At 42.7% G+C, this 22,736-nt stretch overlaps 1 protein-coding gene across 1 annotated transcript; it reads right to left on the bottom strand.

The window, feature by feature from the left end:
- Positions 1–753: 753 nt before the first annotated feature.
- LOC126092841 (uncharacterized) lies at positions 754–19,982 on the bottom strand. Its single transcript, XM_049908571.1, has 2 exons — positions 19,973–19,982; positions 754–1,292 (listed from the first exon to the last, which is right to left on the bottom strand). Exons 1-2 carry the CDS (start codon positions 19,980–19,982, stop codon positions 754–756), a joined length of 549 nt encoding a protein of 182 aa, XP_049764528.1.
- Between the last annotated feature and the right edge of the window lie 2,754 nt (positions 19,983–22,736).

Below are 22,736 nucleotides of genomic sequence, written 5' to 3'. Positions count from 1 at the left end.
ATTACATGTTCATCATGTCGACTTGAACAGGCCCTTTAAGGATAGTCTCGAATGAGAAACAGCCCACAGTTGCACTAGTTATGTTTATTCTAAACCTTGACCATGGTTTCTGCTATAATAATATAGCCTTCTTCAGAAGTCCTAAAAAGTGATCAAAATAACTTCTGGACCAGTCTATACAGTAACTTCTGAAATTAGGTATCTAATAACATATTACATAAACTTTTAAAAATGAAAACTGTCTTAGCCCAGTGGCTGCGTCAAGATCAGTAAAATAACTTCAACAGACGTAAGCCTGTGTCGATCATAAGTGAAACTACGTATGGTCATAATGACGAATAAAAAACAGTCCACATATATCTTGATGCAGCCGCTGGCCAAAGACGATTTTCATTTTTAAAAGCTTACGTGAGTAATATGTTATTAGATACCTAATTTCAGAAGTTCCTGTATAGACTGGTCTATAAGCTATTTTCATCACTTTTTTAGGACTTCTGAAGAAGGGTATATTATTATAGCAGAAACCATGGTCAAGGTTTAGAATAAACGTAATTAGTGCAGCTGTGGGCTGTTTCTCATTCGAGACAATTTCGTAACGGTTGATGGTGTTGCTGCCATGATAAAAATAATGACCTTTGAGGATAGCTGGTAACGTTGAATCGTTGTAGATTAACATGTCGAGCGAAGAAATGAAAGCCAACTATTAGTTGGGAAGTTTGCAGAAAGAGATATGGCCACGAGGACGGAGTGTGGCTAAGAGTAGTGGTGAGTAGGGGATCCTACGGCGGTGGGTGGTGGGGGTTGGGGAGGCAGGAGTCTGACGATGAGAGTCGGGGTCTCCGCCTGGGACTGGCCGGTGGTGGGGGGAGGGGGGAGGGAGGTGGAGGTCGCGACCGGAAACCGGCGGCCCTGAATGGGGGTGGCAGGTGGGATCTGGGGACAGATAAGTGCCTCTCTATCGGCGCAGCGCGCAGCGGCGGTGCGGCCGGCACAAGTTTGGCCGGCATTGATCAGGGCAGGACGTTTGGCTCGGCCCGGCCCGGCCCGGGAGCACAGATTCCGATAGCCCGCGCTGTCGGCCGCCGGCAGGAGGCTTAGGCTGCTGCGCGGGGGAGGGGCGCAGGGGAAGCTGTGTGCGGTCCGTGACGGCTGGATGCCGCCGCTCGGTCGATGGGGAGCATCTGATGCGATGTGCAGCGGGGGCCGGCAGCCGGCGGCTCGCTGGGGCCACTCTGTGCCCTGCCCAAAGTCACGTGTCACCCACCACGAAACTGTAGTCAGCTCTGGAGTGGCTGTATGGGAGCATCAACTGCCACAATTCTATTTCCTTATGAAATCATCCCGCTTTGGTCCGTCAAAACATTACTTACTGAGACTACGATTTCGAAAAGTGCTCACTTTAAAGCATGATGGAATGTCGTAGCTCCCTCAGTAACACAAAGTTGTGACATTGAAACCTTCCCGTCTCCTCTATATCTATTTTGTTACACAACCTTTCCTTCTACAATAACCTATGAAACCATCCCTTAGGATTTCTATCTCTTGCTTAATAATAAGAAATGAAATCGTCACTTTGAAATTAATTCTCTTTCTCAATCTTCGCATACAAATTTAAATGCTGCTTATTAAAAGTGATTTGCTGATTATTTCGACGAAACATAGAATGTGTCGTCGTCGTGGCCCTCAGTCGTTATCTGCAATAACCGAAAACTATTCCTTACCTTTTTAACTGTTACTGGATCGCCATCTGACTGCTACATCGAAGTGCGATATGAATATACTTACTCTGTTTTACTATACTCTAATATCTGCTGGTGGACTGTCATAAAAAGTGGATGTATTTATTACCAAAGCTGACGTTATTCTTTAATAGCAAAGTTGACGTTATTCTTTAATTAATGTGACTGAAGTTCATAGTTAAACATTTTCTTGACAACAATAAAAGTCTGCAGACGTTTCCAGACGTGCTAATGGTGACTGTGTGTTGAAAATGGCTCAGAGAACACATATTGATGACGTTATGAGGGGTAGAATACTAGGGCGACTGGAGGCTGGTCAAATACAGCAGGTCGTAGCACGGGCCCTCCGTGTGCCACAAGGGTGATCTCAAGATTATGGCAACGATTCCAGCAGACAGGAAACGTGTTCAGGTGCTACAGTTCAGGACGTCCACAGTGTGCTACACAACAAGAAGACCGATATCTCACCATCAGTGCCTGCAGACGGCCATGGAGCACTGCAGGTAGCCTGGCTCGGGACCTTACCTCAGCCTCTGGAACAGTTGTCTCCAGACACAGAGCCTACAGACGACTGACAGACACGGTTTAGTCGCCCAGACAGTAGCCCAGAGTCGCCCTGCAAGGTGTGTTCCACTGACCCCTGGTAAAGCCTAGTGTCAAGAACACAATACATGGTTTTTGGGATGGATTATAATCAGTAATGCAATATTGCTGACAAAAATTAATTATATTCTGAATGAAATGATTTTACAAACGTTCAAATGGGACTTTCTTTTTACAATAATCTTACAACTAGCATTGCGCAAACATACCTTCAGTAGTCTTGAGTTTCTCAAAAAAATATTTCAATAATATTATTTCCTCTTATGATAATAGTTAGCCGATGTCCCTGTACATCCGTTTATAATCTCTTATACCATAGTGCTGAGAGCCATATAATCTCTTATAAATCATAGCTGGTGGCTGGCACGCACACCGCTCCTTTCAACCTCTCACTTCAGACCTGCTAACATCTCGCTTCACATCTCGCTTTCTACTGACTTCCTACGAACGCTAAAGTCCGGTCTCTCCTGCCAACAATACTTTGGTGCAGACATTCCCTGCTACCACAATTATTTCCAACATGACAAATGTTAATTATTCCTACTTAATCATATTAATAAAATATAAACATCTTTCATAAATAGTGGTTTGACAATAGACAAAAGAAATATACACGTCTTACAACATGTTCCGTAAGAGCAGTTGTATGTGGTATTGTGCATTTATGTGCTGTTCCATATACCATACAATTGATAAATATGGTGAAATAGCGATATAGACACTTAAGTTTAAATTCCATGTAGCAGCCTTTTTTCATCCGTTTACCACGCCTGCAGGTGTGGTAAACGGATGACAAAAGCCTGCTGCCTTAAATATAAACTTTTGTGATTACACGAGGGTTGCTCAGAAAGTGAAACACCGCATTTTTTTTTCCTCAACGATTTTTTATTGAACATAATGAGAATTATGTACAATAAAGGATGGTGTTTTATCTCCACGCCCTATTTTTCCCCATAATCTCCATCCTGTTCTATGCTCTTCCCCCAGCACGAAACAAGGGCGCGTATGCCCTGTCGGTACCAATCGTTGTCCTGGGTGCCTATTCTGTATCTTTCCGCCATTCTGCCGATCGTTTCGGTACTCAAGAGCACCGAAATGTCTAGTACTCGAGTCAGAGCCCCTGCTTTATTCAGTATGCATTTCGGAAGCGATACCGTTCGGGTCCAGAGAACCGAAGCGCTGTTGGTTCACGTTGCGCAAGCCAATCAAAAGCAAGCGGCCCCAGATCCGCGCATGCGCACTGCAGCGCGCACAGTGCCACGAACACAAAATGGCTTGCAGACGACACAGCTCCGTTATTCCTCCAAGTACCGAAAATTGCGTTTACGGTCCATAACGCATGACGCCGCATTCCATCGAGCTGACGTGCCCGCCTTCATCGCCCTTGCCTCCTCCTTAACAGTATCATGCGCAGTATATCCATTTCCGTGATTCTCAGCTGAAATGCGTAGAAATTTTTACAGTTCCCCTGACCGCATGTTTCCGTGCATGCATAAACGATAGCGTATTTAACTGTATTTTTCAGACTGTCGTAAATGCCGCATTATGTCATCTCAATCTCATTCACACTAACATCGTGTTTTATATTTTAAGTTTCGGAAAATGAGTTAGGAATAGTGCGTAGTACCACGAATAGTTTGTAGTATCAAATTGTACTAATACATCTATAAAAACACCTGAAAAATGATTCTGAGAGTTTCAAAGAATAATAAGATAGCAGAATGTGGTTATAACTCGCTCCTAGAGATCCATATGATTAAGTAGTCCACTTCCCTATATGATACGTCAATGATTTGGGTCATGAAAACAAAACTGAAAGAAAACGCATTTTCGAGACCTCCTGCAATTCGTCGAAGTTTATAACACGCATCTCATGAATAAAAATGTTTCGAATATGGTGCTACAGTCTAAAAATATTACGGCGGGGATCTACCTCTGTCTACTGTGACTGAGGATTCGATCGCAGATAAATACTTGTGACAAGCAGTATTATGAAGGTGACTGCTGCTAGTTACATTCCCAGAAATTAAAGTTGTGCTCTTACATTCCTGTCCAACCGCATACTCGGAAATCACTACATATTCGGAAAAAATGGTGAATTATTTCTGACAACAATAAATGTAAAGGTCACTGTCGGTTGTTCCACTCACAGCAATTTCATCTCCAGCAATTTCATATTTAATATTTTAAACACACAGAAATCATTACTGAAGAAGTTCGCTCTTACATGTAAGTAATACCGAATATTGCAGAAAAATCTTAGCTTACACGAATAACAATTATTCAGAACGTGTTGAATATACACTCCTGGAAATTGAAATAAGAACACCGTGAATTCATTGTCCCAGGAAGGGGAAACTTTATTGACACATTCCTGGGGTCAGATACATCACATGATCACACTGACAGAACCACAGGCACATAGACACAGGCAACAGAGCATGCACAATGTCGGCACTAGTACAGTGTATATCCACCTTTCGCAGCAATGCAGGCTGCTATTCTCCCATGGAGACGATCGTAGAGATGCTGGATGTAGTCCCGTGGAACGGCTTGCCATGCCATTCCCACCTGGCGCCTCAGTTGGAGCAGCGTTCGTGCTGGACGTGCAGACCGCGTGAGACGACGCTTCATCCAGTCCCAAACATGCTCAATGGGGGACAGATCCGAGGATCTTGCTGGCCAGGGTAGTTGACTTACACCTTCTAGAGCAAATTGGGTGGCACGGGATACATGCGGACGTGCATTGTCCTGTTGGAACAGGAATGGTAGAACGATAGGTTCGATGACGGTTTGGATGTACCGTGCACTATTCAGTGTCCCCTCGACGATCACCAGTGGTGTACGGCCAGTGTAGGAGATCGCTCCCCACACCATGATGCCGGGTGTTGGCCCTGTGTGCCTCGGTCGTATGCAGTCCTGATTGTGGCGCTCACCTGCACGGCGCCAAACACGCATACGACCATCATTGGCACCAAGGCAGAAGCGACTCTCATCGCTGAAGACGACACGTCTCCATTCGTCCCTCCATTCACGCCTGTCGCGACACCACTGGAGGCGGGCTGCACGATGTTGGGGCGTGAGCGGAAGACGGCCTAACGGTGTGCGGGACCGTAGCCCAGCTTCATGGAGACGGTTGCGAATGGTCCTCGCCGATACCCCAGGAGCAACAGTGTCCCTAATTTGCTGGGAAGTGGCGGTGCGGTCCCCTACGGCACTGCGTAGGATCCTACGGTCTTGGCGTGCATCCGTGCGTCGCTGCGGTCTGGTCCCAGGTCGACGGGCACGTGCACCTTCCGCCGACCACTGGCGACAACATCGATGTACTGTGGAGACCTCACGCCCCACGTGTTGAGCAATTCGGCGGTACGTCCACCCGGCCTCCCGCATGCCCACTATACGCCCTCGCTCAAAGTCCGTCAACTGCACATACGGTTCACGTCCACGCTGTCGCGGCATGCTACCAGTGTTAAAGACTGCGATGGAGCTCCTTATGCCACGGCAAACTGGCTGACACTGACGGCGGCGGTGCACAAATGCTGCGCAGCTAGCGCCATTCGACGGCCAACACCGCGGTTCCTGGTGTGTCCGCTGTGCCGTGCGTGTGATCATTGCTTGTACAGCCCTCTCGCAGTGTCCGGAGCAAGTATGGTGGGTCTGACACACCGGTGTCAATGTGTTCTTTTTTCCATTTCCGGGAGTGTATATAGAGGAAATTTTTTTTTTATTTTCATCCAGCCGTGTCCTTGCATATCGCAATCCCACACGCTAACCACTTGCCCAGGCCAAACAACAGCCCCCTAGTGCTCAATTCTTGTAGCATTGTGTAGAGGATCGTAGGCTGACTTCGTTGCCAAACAGTCCTGCGTAAGTCAAAAATGCGTCATAGTTTGGAAGGTTTCCAATATCAGGTTTCACATATTTGCTTTCCATTACTCCTTGAAAGTTGTAAACACGTTTCGATAGTTACTAACTAACCCATTTGTGGAAAAAAGTACACAAAGGCACTAGTAACGTCAGTTAACACTCATTTTATATACGTAAGCACAGCCGATGTCTTGATATTTAATGATCTTTAAACTCTTATTTGCATAAAAATAACACGTGTTTTGAGAGAATATTGTCCGAAAACGTTTTGTTTGGATGTAATCATTCACGGCAACAACCTAACCTAACCATATTTCTAACAAAGGAAAATAGTTTATTAAGAACTCACTTTCCAACCAGATGGGTCCTCTGGTGATTCTTTAGTAACTAAACCCAAAGCTAAAACCGCCAAATATGTTTCAAATAACAAATTATAGGTGTACATAAACCACAGCTCACCGATCGACAGGGCCAGACCGAAGTCCAAAACCTATCGGTACAATTGTCGTAAGCCCGCATCTCGTGGTCGTGCGGTAGCGTTCTCGCTTCCCACACCCGGGTTCCCGGGTTCGATTCCCGGCGGGGTCAGGGATTTTCTCTGCCTCGTGATGGCTGGGTGTTGTGTGCTGTCCTTGGGTTAGTTAGGTTTAAGTAGTTCTAAGTTCTAGGGGACTGATGACCATAGATGTTAAGTCCCATAGTGCTCAGAGCCATTTGAACCACAATTGTCGTAAAATCGGTGGGAGGACCGTCCGGTAACAAGACTCAGAAGCTTACTAAATAGGATATTTCGATATAGATCCGAAAATGACGTCACTACTGAGACTAACTTACAACACCGATCGGTATGAACGATACAGAATAGGGCCTCTGGTGGCGAACCCAGTACTTCACTATGTGATTCACCCCCTCATCGTCCTCAAAATGAATGGCGAATGGCAACATCAGCTCGCTGCAACATATCAGGTGTGACAGCCGTGGATGGTCTCCCAGAACGCTGCAAATCGTGGAGCTCCGCCGAATCGCCTTCTGATGACCCCTCCCTCCGTGCCCAGCGACTAACTGTACTTCTGTCGACAGCAAATGCTCCATAGACTTTGCACAAGCGTTTGTAAATATTCCCTACAGTTTCTCTCTCTGCAGTGAGAAATTCAATGACGACACGTTGCTTGTAACATACGTGACTTACAGACACCATTTTGAAACTGTCCTGCAGCTAGCTATCTGTCGGAAGTGACAAAAACTTGGCACGCCGGCAGAGGAGACTTCAAATAATACATACGTAACGTTTCGAAATCGTAGCATTGTTTTCGGCTGAGAAAAAAAAAAGTGATATATTACTTTCTGGGCAACTCTCGTATCACTATTTCACCAGCTTTCTAACGTGTATAGTAGATGGAACGCCAGATAAATTCACACTTCTAAATGCAACTGCTCTTACACAGCATGTCACAGCTTTATATTACTGAGTGCGGTACAACAATCCATAATACTCGAAAATGACCACGTGTCGAAACTGTGGTAAGAGCAACGAAATTTACCCGTAAGACTTTCTGAAGCTTTCAGGACTACACAAGCTGAAGTCCTGTTTCTTATTTTTGAATTATGCCCAGGTACGTGATTACGTCATACGGGCTATGGCGACTACAGCTAAACAGTGTCTATAATCATCAACAAACAGTTTTTCACGATGTTGAGCAGCAGTCATACAATATTTTTTTAAAGGAACACAGCGCCATTTGACTGTTTTATTGTTTATATAAGTACAACCCAGGTTTCGGTCTCTTATGCCACTTTCAAGTATTTGATTTCATATCTTTAACATATATTACAGGACAACAACTTATGTGTCCTGCAATATACGTTAAAGACATAAAATCAAACACTTGGCAGTGGCATAAAAGGCCCCAACCTGGGTTGTACTTAAATAAACAATAAAACAGTCAAATGCGGTGTGTTTCTTTAAAGAAAACGATGAAATCTTCTACAGCTATAAAACTCATTTCTTTTTAAATAGGACAGCACAGCCCAGTTTTAGGACCGGCGTCCCATCTTCCAGGTAAGCAATATTTTAACCTCAGTTATACTGTAACACCACAGCTCTTATGCTGTATGAATTTATTTTGCTTTTGCTTTATTTAATGTTACATTGTTGATCGTCTGTGAATGTGTTTGAATCGATAACATAAAATTGTGTACTCTTTTCTTTGTCAAACCTTTGATGTCGTGATTTGATTCTATGCAAAGTAGTGTATCTGTAATTTAAAGTTCTTTGTCCCATTTGGAGGGAACAGAACTTATTGTATGTAATTGTAATTTTGTGTGAATAATTTTTTGTAGAAGTGTCAATATGTGAAAATGTTCTGTTTTATTTAATGTATTTGTTTGCTGTTATGTAAACTGCTGACCTTCACTTAGGGTTCTTAGTTAATTCGTATGTAAAAGGTGTAGTGGTTCCTCTCAGGAACGGAACTGCGTAGCGCGCGCAAATTGTGGTTGGCCTAGGTGGAAAAGGTGGAACTGATAGTCAGTCGGGGAAGAGCAGTCAGTCGGAGATGAGCCAGCAGTCGGGGAAGAGCAGTCAGTCGGAGATGAGCCAGCAGTCGGGGAAGAGCAGTCAGTCGGAGATGAGCCAGCAGTCGGGGAAGAGCAGTCAGTTGGAGATGAGCCAGCAGTCGGAGACGAGCCACGAGTCGGAGACGAGCTACGAGTCCGTGCACTGCTAGTATAAAGGTGCATACTGTGATGATTCAGAGAGAGGCTTTTCCTGCTACTTTCCAATGCCTCGGATGGGTGGATAAATAGATGGAACTATTCTGGAATTTGTATGAATCATCGCCACGAAGAAATGACAGAGTCCAGCAATTCTGTCTGCGAATCCACCTACCAACATGCAGTTGCCACCACGTTGCGCAATCACTGTAACGTAATACTATATTGATGTACAGTGAAGGATCAGCCTAATGGGTGTGTTAGTGTGCTGAAATATAAGGTAATTCATATCGGAATTTATTTACCTACCTTGATTTTACTCCTCATCATAACACCTCTCAGGGTCCTCTCCGTTTGAAGTAAAGTGATTACCGAGTGTCCTTACTGAAAGTACATTGCAACTCAGTTTTTTTTAAATAATGCCTCTTGAACTTATTAAAAAGATAGTTAAAGCTAACGTGGTAACAGAGTGAGTTAAAGCAAATGTTATTTGTCCAATAATAATTTTCCTATTGAACTGCTATTTAAAGTGCTGTTACCAACTTCAAACTTAAAAGATTGACTGAGGCTTATGAAGTAAATGAACACATTGTTGCCTGTAGTAAATTCTAAAAAGGAGAGTCAGTTTCTTGCAATTTTGTCAACATTGTGTTTCGTTGTAGTAAAAGTGAGAAAGCTGCAGTTGTGAAACGTTACATTCTCGTGTTTGCCAAGTGTTTGTCTCTCTTGTGTATTAGAAGTGCACAGTAATAATAATGTTATAAAGACCATTCACTTTGTGTAAACCCTGAAAGTAATATTGTGTTTCGGTATCTGTTATAATTTTGAAAATAGTTCCTGCTGCTCTAACTGTTAGCTTCAATCTTAAAACATATGTGTGTCAGAGTTCATTGCACTCGCGTGTGGCTAAGTCTAGGTTGTTTGTCCATTATAGTTACTTATACCTACTTTTATAAACGAGAACATTAATCTTTCTCTTGCCTAATTAGGCTGGCGACCGTTTCCCTTATTCTAGGAATAGTATAGCTAGGCAAAATTTTGTTTGTCACTATTCCAATATTTACGTAATTCTGACTTTCATATCCGATAAGCCACCTCCATTAGGAACAACACGGTCAAACTAACAAAATTCCTCTCAGAGGGTAACACTGCTCTGTTGCTTTGTGCCATAGTTTCTTTTACAAAATTGTTTTATGTTAAAATCTGCTTCTAGCGTTGAGGTTATGGTACAGTGGTAGCAGAAAGCGAATGTTATACGTGGCTTTTCCGTGACAGGACTATTTGTTCTGTTGGGGCATACTACATAATAAACCAAATTTGGTAATTGATTACGTAAGCTACGTAAACGCAGTTGTAGTGTTATAATACATCCTTTACGCACTCACATTTTAATATGCACCTGAAGATGTGAACACAGGTTCTGAAACCGTGTTGTGATTTTTAGGAACATGTAATTTTTTAACAGCTGTAGTGAATTTGATCATTGATGATACGTATCAACAGTTGTGGGTATCCCGTGGAGAGAAACGTGTGGGGAAAAATGTGTATGAAATCACAGCGTGCAGGTGCGATTACTGATAGTATTTCCCGTGCAACGAGAGTGAGACAACATGCTTGATCCGCATTTCGAACAGAGGGCTGGAAAAATACAGATGGACTTCAACATTATGGGTTGTTTGGAAATTAAAATGAATATTTAATAACTATACACGTTATAGCAGACATCCGTAAGGAATAGTGACGAAGTACGGTAGAATAAGAACTACACTGAGAAACAGACTCAGTTGTCGAAAAAAGCACCGACTAGCTAGTTACAAGAGTAAAGGAATAACGTTTGCCTGACCATTGCACGGACAGAATTATTAGGGAAGGTGGACCTCTCGATACATTTCAGAGGTCAACCTCTCCGGCAGAATATTAGATAGATTGTAAGTGAAGTTACAATTTAACCATTTTATACACGGAGAAAAGTGTTAAGCACATAACGAAACGAAATAAAAAAATTAAGTGTATCGTAAATCACAGTTCCAGGATGAGTATAGGAAGAAACACGAAACCTGCAGTACTGTAATTTTATTTGACATGGGAAAAAGAAAATAGAAAGAAAAATAGGTAAAAGTTGTATCATACTATAGAATTACCTTCACACAGTGACGACCGGTCCTTTCCCGGCGCGACGGTCTTCTGCCGGTTTCCACATCTTACCGCTCCTTGACCTGTGATCTCAAACACCGTTACCGAAATGAGTTTAAAAATTGGTATTAGTCGTTGCTGGTGGCGGATTATAAGCTGAAGACGGTCAGTCATAATATGATATGGATAACGGAGATGTCTGATGGGAGGAATGACATTTCAGTAGAGAATTTCAATGTTATAGACCAAGATGACGAATAAGCTTCTGTAACAAAAAGATCTAATGAAAACAGATAGCGTTATTTGCGCTGAAACGAAGTGCCTCTTAAAGGTTAAGTTATTCAGAGAATTCAATGAAAAGTCAAATCGTTTTCAAGGGTAGATCATAATAAGTTTTTGGGTGTACACATAGATGAGAATCTTAATTGGAAAGTTCATGTTCTGGATCTTCTAAAGCGATTAGGTTCAACAAATTATGCAATCAGAATAATTGCCAATTTTGAGAATATAGAAATTAGTAAGCTAACATACTTTGCATACTTTCACTCTCTGATGTCATACGGAATAATATTTTGGGATAACTCAACATTTAGACAAAAAGTATTCACTGCTCAAAAGAAAGCAGTTAGAATAATGTGTGGGGTTCATAGTCGCACATCTTGTAGGCATCTTTTTAAAAGATTGGGAATTTTTACAACAGCGTCATAATAAATTTACTCATTAATGAAATTTGTTCTCAACAACATGGACCAGTTCAAAACAACAGTGACATTCATGATTGTAATACCAGAAAAAAGAAAGACTTACACTATCCTTTACCCAACCTATGTTTGGCACAGAAAGGGGTATAATATGCTGCTACAAAAATTTTCGACATATTACGAGATGAAACAAAATGTCTGACAGACAGCAGTAATAGCTCCAAAAATAAATTGAAATCATATCTCCTTGACAACTCCTTCTACACTATAGATAAATTCTTGAATAAGAATAAATAAATCTATAAATATAGTATATACATTTTGTGCCATTTAAGGTAATGGGGTAAATAATAGAAATATTAATCCTTAACTTTGAATTGTAATATATATATATATATATATATATATGTGTGTGTGTGTGTGTGTGTGTGTGTGTGTGTGTGTGTGTGCGTGTGCGCGTGTGTGTGTGTTAAAAATCTTGTTTCATATGTGCATTTCTTGTGCACTTGACCCGTTACACATCATAACAGCTACCATACCGTGCGATTGATCAATGGAACATCCAACTAACTAACTAACTCAATGTAGTTCCATTCTCCGTGTAGTACTCTCACATAATGCGTACCGATTATTTTTCGTACTAGGCGATTAACTTTCAGATACATCCCATAACTGAAATTATCTTAAGAACGTAAGTTACCCTTGGCCACTGGACATAGTCACGTGGATATAAGAGGTGGTTCAAATGGCTCTAAGCACTATGGGACTTAACATCTGAGGTCATCGGTCCCCTAGACCTAGAACTACTTAAACCTAACTAACCTAAGGACATCACACACACACACACATGTCCGAGGCAGGATTCGAACCTGCGACAGTAGCAGATGCGCGGTTCCGGACTGAAGTGCTAGATATAAAAGATGTTCTTGTATATGTGCACTCTTATTCTCTGACACTGTAAACATAATCTCGTTTATATGAAATATTTTAGAAGTGATAACATTTTGTGCCTAAAGTTTTATTGCCGATATATCAACTTCGGTTTAACTATTATTGAGCGGTTGATGAACTGTATTGGCCTCTCGTTCAGAAAAAAACAGAACTTCTTGAAGGGCTAGAGATAGGACGATCATATTCACAGAACATATACAGTGGTGTGTTCTGCATAAATGGTTAGCATTTGAACCATTTCGGCCCTCAGGTTAAAAATCAACATCGAAATCGCAGCACAACACCACTTACTGGTGATAAGTGCCTACGGCTCTCGTTGTTTCTATAAACCGAATGGAAATGGATCAATGTGACTTGAGCATAAGTTCAGGATGTCGCGCAGGCGTATGCGCGAACCGTACCGTCATATGTGTGAGAATGAAAGAGGGTGCATTATTGGCATGAGATAATGTAGTGCATTCCTCACGGTAGTTGCTGGTCGTGTGGGACGAAACGTGTCGGTAGTGCAACGGATGTGTGCAGAATGATTCACGGAAGGCCGTAGAATACGACGAGATAGGTCAGGTCGCACCACCCAGACCACACTCCGAGAAGAAGGACACCTCATCCGAATGGCATTGCTGGACAGATCTACGTTCTCCTTGGCTCCAGCGCAGCGGTGGAACAGTGTGACACGTCGTACACTGTCAGAGTGACAATTCGTCGCGTGGTCCACGTCTCCACCTACTTTTGACGAATGTACAGAAACCTGCTAGATGGCAATGGCGTATGGAGCGACGTCACTGGGGACAGGAATGCCATCAGATAGTGTTTTCGGACGTCAAAACGATGGTCTCATTTTAGTTCGCCACAGACAGGGGGAGCGGCAGCACAGTGATAGCATTCGCGAAAGACATACTGCGCCAAATCAAGCCTTTTTATGGCGTGGGGTGCTACTGGGTACAACCACAAATCCCAGCTGTCTGATGGCTCTGTTACGTCTGCCACATACGGCCCCTACCAGGCAGACCACACTCCAGACACCCTTGTGTACCATATAACAAAAACAAGCACTTGAAGGCGCAACCAAGAGGAAAACAATTCATCGAAATAAACAGAACTTGCTACAGACTTATAAGAACCTTATTCTGCAGAGACCGCCTCACAGATACAGGGAAAGTTGGAGTACTCCGCCGGCTTTATAAGGCCAGCGCAGCAGCAGTACAGTCAGTTCCTCGCCGAGCTAGGACCAGCTCCGACGGACCTCACCGACGCTGTAGATGAATGGTCGTCTAGAAGTTATTTATTGTGTGTATATAGTGATTGTTCCAGAAGAGTAGTTCAGTTTCAGTACACGACATTATACTGTTCGACAATACTGCCTCTCCAGGGCAGTGTGACCTACGTGAATGACATCCCGCGCCCCTCAGCCCTACCATATCTGCACAACACCCTAGACGCCAATTTTCAGAAAGACAATACACTACCTCATGTTTTTGCAGGAACACGTTCATTCTTGGTGTCAAAGGATGCTAACCTTTTGGCCCTTGCCCAGTATATCATCAGATTTGCTGCCAGTCGAAAATGTGTGGGGCATGATGTAACGACAGGTGTAGCGCTGCGACCCAAAGAAAACCACCACGGATGAGCTTTGGAACCAGATGAATGCAGCATGGATGACAATGCCACAGGACCCTATTTGTGCCTTATATGCGTCGATGCCATCACGTAAGGAACAAGTTATCAGGGCCCATGACCGACCGTGTCCCTACTAGGCAAAAGAACACTGCTGAACCTCTCACTGAAATGCTAATCATTTCTGCAGAACACACTACTGTACATGCCCTGCCGGCCACTGTCGCCGAGCGGCTCTAGGCGCTTTAGTCCGGAACCGCGCTGCTGCTACGGTTGCGGGTTCGAATCCTGCCTCAGGCATGGATATGTGTGATGTCCTTAGATTAGTTAGGTTTAGGTAGTTCTAAGCCTAGGGGACTGATGACCTCAGATGTTAAGTCCCATAGTGCTCAGAGCTATTTCAACCATTTTGTAACTGTCCTGTAAATATCGACGTCCTGTCTCTAGTCGATCAGGGTTTTCTGATTTTTCTGGAAATGAGTGGCTATTATAGCCACGTCAGAGCATTATAGTGACAGCGCGAGATAGGAAACATTAATGACTGTAGAAGACGACTGTAATGGCCAAAGCCACGTGAACAGAAATCCACAAGTAATCAAAAAGCCCAGGAAGTAAATGTACATTTTTTACTTTTGGTGACACATCAATTGCCGCCTGTTACAACAGTCGACATGTCTCCTGACCTCATCGAACACTGATAATAGCTAAATAACCAAAATAACAGTTGTGGCTAGCAACCGTATTTACAGTCACTGACGGAAACAGTCATCATTAAGAAAATTCAGCGAAATTTTGAACACGAGCTCCTCGTCCATTCAGTGAAGACCAAGCGAAATCTACCGGCAGCTGTGTCATCCTCTGCTTTGCGGCATTATTCAAGTGTGGTATGGAGGAGCATGTGGTCAGCCTACTGTTCTACCGGCCGGTTTGCAGATTTTACAGGCAGTGGACCCTCTACCACTCGGTCAAGTAGCTTCTCAGTTGGCATCGCAAATCTGACCACGGAATGGTCCAGTCCGACATATCTAAATCCACTACGAAATTTTTAACACAGGAAGAATACACCAAAAGAAATGCACTGTCAAAATTTTAGTAACTAAAGTGGACTGCAATACGTGACCTGTTCTAAATTTTTATTTACGTTAGGGATTGAAAACCCTTGAAGTCAAAATCGCAAATGTACGATGTAGACTTTATGGGTTTTCACTCCATAACGCAAATAAAGAATATTACGAAGAACCGCTTATAACAGCGGTTTGTATAGGCCTTCCTGCGTAACACCGAAAAGAGCGAATAAGCAGACACAGCCGTGACAAGAGGACATAGTGCCGCGTAGCGTCATGTTCAAAGTGTACACATGCAATTTTGCAGTACTTAATCACACCAAAAATGTCTCAGATCATTAATTTTATTAAATAACTTGCAATTATTATCGACAACTAAATTGTTGCAGATGTACATGACAAATGACTAGCAGAGGAAGGGAAATCAAGGCACTGTATGACGTAACATTACAGAAGACTTACATCGATCGGGGCTTTAATTCGTTGACATTAAATATTTTATAACAATTTCTGTAGCACAGCTCTTATGATACTTTTTGAGTAATGTATATTTTGCTAACAATGAAACAGTTATGAAATGCGAAATGTCTGTAGGACGACGGAAACAACTTACACCAGGCACACGAGAGTAAAAAGAAGTTACTGCATTCAGGCACTGCACAGTAATTACTAGTTTCATGTACACAGAACTGGAACGAAATGGCGTGGCCGTTGCTCTGCATATTGCGCTGTGTGCCAGGTATGTCAGACCAAATTCGTGAAATGTGTTGATCTAAACTGACAACGTAGCCGGGCGGGGCATGGATGTGTGTGATGTCCTTAGGTTAGCTAGATTTAAGTAGTTCTAAGATCTAGGGGACTGATGACCTCAGCAGTTAAGTCCCATAGTGCTCAGAGCCATTTTTTAAACTGACAACGTAAAAATATCTGAAGTTCGACAACTGTTCCGTTGATAAATATGAAATTACAAAGACCTAATGGACATTGTATTGCCCAACGGTTTTCTGAAAAATGCTTAAGACTATTGCTTTTTTTTCCCCTCTGAGAGGCTGTATTAACTATTAGTTCTGGGTGGAATCCGATGTATATTAAGTGTTTTGTCCGTCCTCCTAAGGAGAGAAGTGTCGTTATGCCCAGGCCAAGACTCAAAAATCAATCAGTTCTTTTCCGAAAATGGTTAGATGACGATTAGGATTTACCGTTGAAAATTATTCTCTCCCATTTTCTAGATTTCGCCAGGTCCATTACAAGCTTCCAGGATTCTTTGACCTGGTTAAACAAGTTCAGGAAATTATACGGGAAAGGAAGTCGCAAAATAACAACGATTACCTCAAGTAAATGTGTTGAATGGATGTCAAATGGTTCAAATGGCTCTGAGCACTATGGGACTTAACATCTTAGGTCATTAGTCTCCTAGACCTAGAACTAATTAAACCTAACTAACCTAAGGACATCACACATCCATGCCCGAGGCAGGATTCGAACCTACGACCGTAAGAGCAGCGCGGTTCCGGATTGTAACGCCTAGAAACGCTCGGCCACAGAGGCCGACGAAGGGATATCATTGATAGGTAATACTATAAAGAAAATCGTAGCTAACATAAAGATGAAACTCCTTCTTAGCACCATAAAAAGCTAATCAGTCAGGTTCGTTGGAAAGTGGGGACAGCAAGTGATGTACAGCAACACAGTACTTGTATTGCTGTAGATGGCTTGCTATCTTGAGTCAATTTGCCATGATATTTTTGTCTTATTACAATTTTCGATTATTATTGCCTTGGCAAGTATTGTTTCCCGTGACAACTTACTTTAAAGCATGTATGACATGTGATACATCTGTGATAACTTTCCCGCCATTGATGATGGTTCAGCACCAAACCGGAAGCAAAATGAAGTAAAATTATTACATGCAGCACAGTGATACGCAGTTTTTTAAAATTACTATCTCGAAATCGCCGAATGTTCACGGGCTACTGTCGTGAGCATCTACGAAAAGAGGCAAAAGGGCAGTAAAACTACCACTAGGCAGTAAATGGTTGGACGTCCACGACTCGTCACAGACTTGGGGTTCGGAGTCTTTTTTGCTCTGTAAACCAGGATAGAAACTGAACTGTAGTGTATCTGCCGAAAGAGCACAATGCTGGTACACGCACAAGTTTTTCGGAGCACACCGTTTATGGAGCTCTGCAGCAGACCTCCCCTACGTGTTCACATGTTGACACAACGACATCGTCAACTACAATTGGAGTGGGCACGGGATCATCGAAATTCGACCGTAGATCAATGGTAACGTGTCAGCTCTTCGTGTGAATCACATTTTTGCTACACTACGTCACTGGTTGTCTTCACAAACGGCGTCATCGAGGTGAACGGCGGATCGAAAGGTGCAGCGCGCCATGGACGCAGGCTACTGGGAGCAATATTATGCTACGGGAGACATTCTCCAGCGCTTGCATGGGACCTGTGGTAGTAATCGTAGACACACTGACAGCTGTAATGTCACATCCTCGGACGAGAAATGAAAATAAAAAATTAGCTCCATAATTCCCAAAGGTTTCACCAAAACAAGTTCCAAATTCAATGAAAAATGAACAATCAAACAAATTTCCAGTTAACACTATTATTTGGATATTAACCAGTAATTGAATCAGGAATATAATACTTAGTAATTTATTAACATACGAAAGAAGGATAGAATTCCAGTAAAATCAAACTCAAAATTCAAAATCATAGTAAATCGCAAAATCATTCTAATTACAATTCGCAAAGTAGAACCAACGGTCCCAAAGAATACCACGTGTCAGTACTCTTTGAGATTCGTGAGTAATGGCTAAGGATAATTCAATCCATTGTCACTACGTTACGAGAGTTGACCGAAGCAGGTTATACTTTTGAATGCTCGTATACAGGGTTATTACAAATGATTGAAGCGATTTCACAGCTCTACAATAACTTTATTATTTGAGATATTTTCACAATGCTTTGCACACACATACAAAAACTCAAAAAGTTTTTTTAGGCATTCACAAATGTTCGATATGTGCCCCTTTAGTGATTCGGCAGACATCAAGCCGATAATCAAGTTCCTCCCACACTCGGCGCAGCATGTCCCCATCAATGAGTTCGAAAGCATCGTGGATGCAAGCTCGCAGTTCTGGCACGTTTCTTGGTAGAGGAGGTTTAAACACTGAATCTTTCACATAACCCCACAGAAAGAAATCGCATGGGGTCAAGTCGGGAGAGCGTGGAGGCCACGACATGAATTGCTGATCATGATCTCCACCACGACCGATCCATCGGTTTTCTAATCTCCTGTTTAAGAAATGCCGAACATCATGATGGAAGTGCGGTGGAGCACCATCCTGTTGAAAGATGAAGTCGGCGCTGTCGGTCTCCAGTTCTGGCATGAGCCAATTTTCCGCGGGCTACGTGTGAAACTTGCCCGCACGCGTTCAACCGTTTCTTCGCTCACTGCTGGCCGACCCGTTGATTTCCCCTTACAGAGGCATCCAGAAGCTTTAAACTGCGCATACCATCGCCGAATAGAGTTAGCAGTTGGTGGATCTTTGTTGAACTTCGTCCTGAAGTGTCGTTGCACTGTTATGACTGACTGATGTGAGTGCATTTCAAGCACGACATACGCTTTCTCGGCTCCTGTCGCCATTTTGTCTCACTGCGCTCTCGAGCGCTCTGACGGCAGAAGCCTGAAGTGCGGCTTCAGCCGAACAAAACTTTATGAGTTTTTCTACGTATCTGTAGTGTGTCGTCACCATATGTCAATGAATGGAGCTACAGTGAATTTATGAAATCGCTTCAATCATTTGTAATAGCCCTGTATGTAGGGGCAAATACATTGTTTTTTCAGAATTGATTATTGCGATCTACTATGACGCAGTGAAACGATACTTTGACTTCAAATATTTCACTATTTAGAATTCAGATAGAGGACTTGCATATATTAGACAGAAGTGACTTTTAATTAGATAACCTGAAGTTAACACTATTTAGGAAGTGAAAACAGATTGAACAATTTCATTCGTAATAGCTAATGGACTATGGAACTTGGCGATAGTTAAGAAGCATATAATTTATAATTCCCCCCAACACCTGGGAAAGCTTCTTCCTCACGGCTCTGTAAGGAAATGACTAATATTGTGTAATAAACCAGCAAATCGTGTCAATTCACACATTTATCATTCACGTTTTACAATATTATTTATAGAGATAACGTACTGCGATATTATTTGACTAAAGCGCTCGGCGCTTATATATAGAAACTCCTTGACGTTAGGAATTAATAACACTGCTACGACTGATTATAGATTTGAGATTACAATCAGTCTATAGGAAATTTGGTGTCGCTGGAACTAATTTGAACTTATCATTAATATTTATATAGCAACTGACAAACCATCGTTTATAAACGATTTAATTACGACATTTGGTGAAGTAAATACCGCGCACAAGTCGCGAGTTCAGTTCATCAATGTTCTGCTTGTAACGTCGATACCGATATATAAGAAATAACAATCTCATTGTTCTACCGTTGAGTGTTAGCCAAAACAACACACAGCTGCTAACCACCTACATCCTTTCATGCTTGACGTAACATATATGCAACCAACATGTAACGTAGCTACTGCCAATATGCCTACGTTCGTCTGTGAAACTGGTCTCGATAAGCAACCTGAGCTAAAAGGAAACGGAATCTAACCTCCATAACACTGTGTGCGTGTTGTATGAGTGTCAGTTTCACTGTCATTTAAGCCCTCAACAGATCGTTAGATGAAAAACTTGAAACTAACATTTGGATAAGCTATCTGACTGCGTATTTGAATATGAAAAACTAGAGGAAATATGAACCTGTAACAATGAATAACTAAGCTATCTGAATGAGTTTTTTTTTTAACAAGAATTTTCGAGTGATACAGAATCGACTTGTGCACTTGAATTTACTGGACTACAGTGCATGAGGCCGTGGCCGTGGTCTAGGGGTAGCGTCTTTGATTCATAATCAAAACGCCTTCGGTCCCGGGATCGATCCCCGCCACTGCCTGAATTTTGATAAATAATCAGCATTGGCGGCCGAAGACTTCTGGCATAAGAAGTCAGCCTCATTCTGCTAACGGCCTTGTCAAAGAGGGCGGAGGAGCAGATAGAGGTTCAGGGCACTCTCTTGTCCTAGGGGTGGGAAATTGCCCCTAAAGGTGGAAGAATCAGCAATGATCAACGACATGAGGATGCAGAAGGCAATGGAAACCACTACATTAAAGACACGTAACGTGTATCCACAGGACATGTGGCCTGTAATTGAAGAAGTGTCATGATGATCTCTCCATTGGCAAAAGATTCCGGAATATTCGCCCATTCGGATCTCCGGGAGGGGACTGCCAAGGAGGAGGTTACCATGAGCAAAAGATTGAATAATCAACGAAAGGATAACGTTCTATGAGTCGGGGCGTGGAATGTCACAAGCTTGGACGTGGTAGGGAAACTAGAAAATCTGAAAAGGGAAATGCAAATACTCAATCTAGATATAGTAGGGGTGAGTGAAGTGAAGTGGAAGGAAGACAAGGATTTCTGGTCAGATGAGTATCGGGTAATATCAAAGCAGCAGAAAATGGTATAACAGGTGTAGGATTCGTTATGAATAGGAAGGTAGGGCAGAGGGTGTGTTACTGTGAACAGTTCAGTGACCGGGTTGTGCTAATCAGAATCGACAGCAGACCAACACCGACAACGGTAGTTCAGGTATACATGCCGACGTCGCAAGCTGAAGATGAACAGATAGAGAGAGTGTATGTGGATATTGAACGGGTAATGCAGTATGTAAAGGGGGACGAAAATCTAATAGTCATGGGCGACTGGAATGCAGTTGTAGGGGAAGGAGTAGAAGAATAGGTTACAGGAGAATATGGGCTTGGGACTAGGAATGAAAGAGGAGAAAGGCTAATTGAGTTCTGTAACAAGTTTCAGCTAGTAATAGCGAATACCCTGTTCAAGAATCACAAGAGGAGGAGGTATACTTGGAAAAGGCCCGGAGTACAGGAAGATTTCAATTAGATTACGTCTTGGTCAGACAGAGATTCCGAAATCAGATACTGCAGTAGTTGCAGTATTCTGAAGAGGGATGGATTGGATTGGATTGTTTGAGGGAAGAGACCGATCAGCGACGTCATCGGTCTCATCGGATTATGGAAGGACGGGGAAGGAAGTCGGCCGTGCCCTTTCAAAGGAACCATCCCGGCATTTTCCTGGAGCGATTTAGGGAAATCACGGAAAACCTAAATCAAGATGGCCGGACGCGGGATTGAACCGTCGTCCTCCCGAATGCGAGTCCAGTGTGCTAGCCACTGCGCCAACTCGCTCGTTGTCAGATACTGGATTGTACGGCGTACCCAGGAGCAGATATAGACTCAGATCACAATATAGTAGTGATGAAGAGTAGGCTGCAGTTCAAGACATTAGTCAGGAAGAATCAATACGCAAAGAAGTGGGATACGGAAGTACTAAGGAATGACGAGATACGTTTGAAGTTCTCTAACGCTATAAATACAGCAATAAGGAATAGTGCAGTAGGCATTACAGTGGAAGAGGAATGGACATCTCTAAAAAGGGCCATCACAGAAGTTGGGAAGGAAAACATAGGCACAAAGAAGATAGCTGCGAAGAAACCATGGGGAACAGAAGAAATACTTCCGTTGATTGATGAAAGGAGGAAGTGCAAACATGTTTCAGGAAAATCAGGAATACAGAAATAAAATTCGCTCAGGAATGAAATAAATAGGAAGTACAGGGAAGCTAAGACGAAATGGCTGCAGGAAATATGTGAAGACATCGAAAAAGATATGATTGTCGGAAGGACAGACTCAGCATACAGGAAAGTCAAAACAACCTTTGGTGACATTAAAAGCAACCGTGGTAACATTAAGAGTGCAACGGGAAATCCACTGTTAAATGAAGAGGAGAGAGCAGATAGGCGGAAAGAATACATTGAAAGCGTCTATGAGGGTGAAGATTTGTCTCATGTGATAGAAGAAGAAACAGATTTCGATTTAGAAGAGATAGGGGATCCAGTATTAGAATCGGAATTTAAAAGAGCTTTGGAGGACTTACGGTCAAATAAGGCAGAAGGGATAGATAACATTCCATCAGAATTTCTAAAATCATTGGGGGAGGTGGCAACAAAACGACTATTCACGTTGGTGTGTAGAATATATGAGTCTGGCGATATACCATCTGACTTTTGTAAAAGCATCATCCACACAATTGCGAAGACAACAAGAGCTGACAAGTGCGAGAAATATCGCACAATCAGCTTAACGGCTCATGCATCGAAGCTGCTTACAAGA

This window comes from Schistocerca cancellata, chromosome 7 (assembly GCF_023864275.1).
Source record: "Schistocerca cancellata isolate TAMUIC-IGC-003103 chromosome 7, iqSchCanc2.1, whole genome shotgun sequence".
NCBI lineage: Eukaryota > Metazoa > Arthropoda > Insecta > Orthoptera > Acrididae > Schistocerca > Schistocerca cancellata.
The sequence above is the reverse complement of the archived record's forward strand: the minus strand, read 5'-3'. Positions and strand labels throughout refer to the sequence as shown.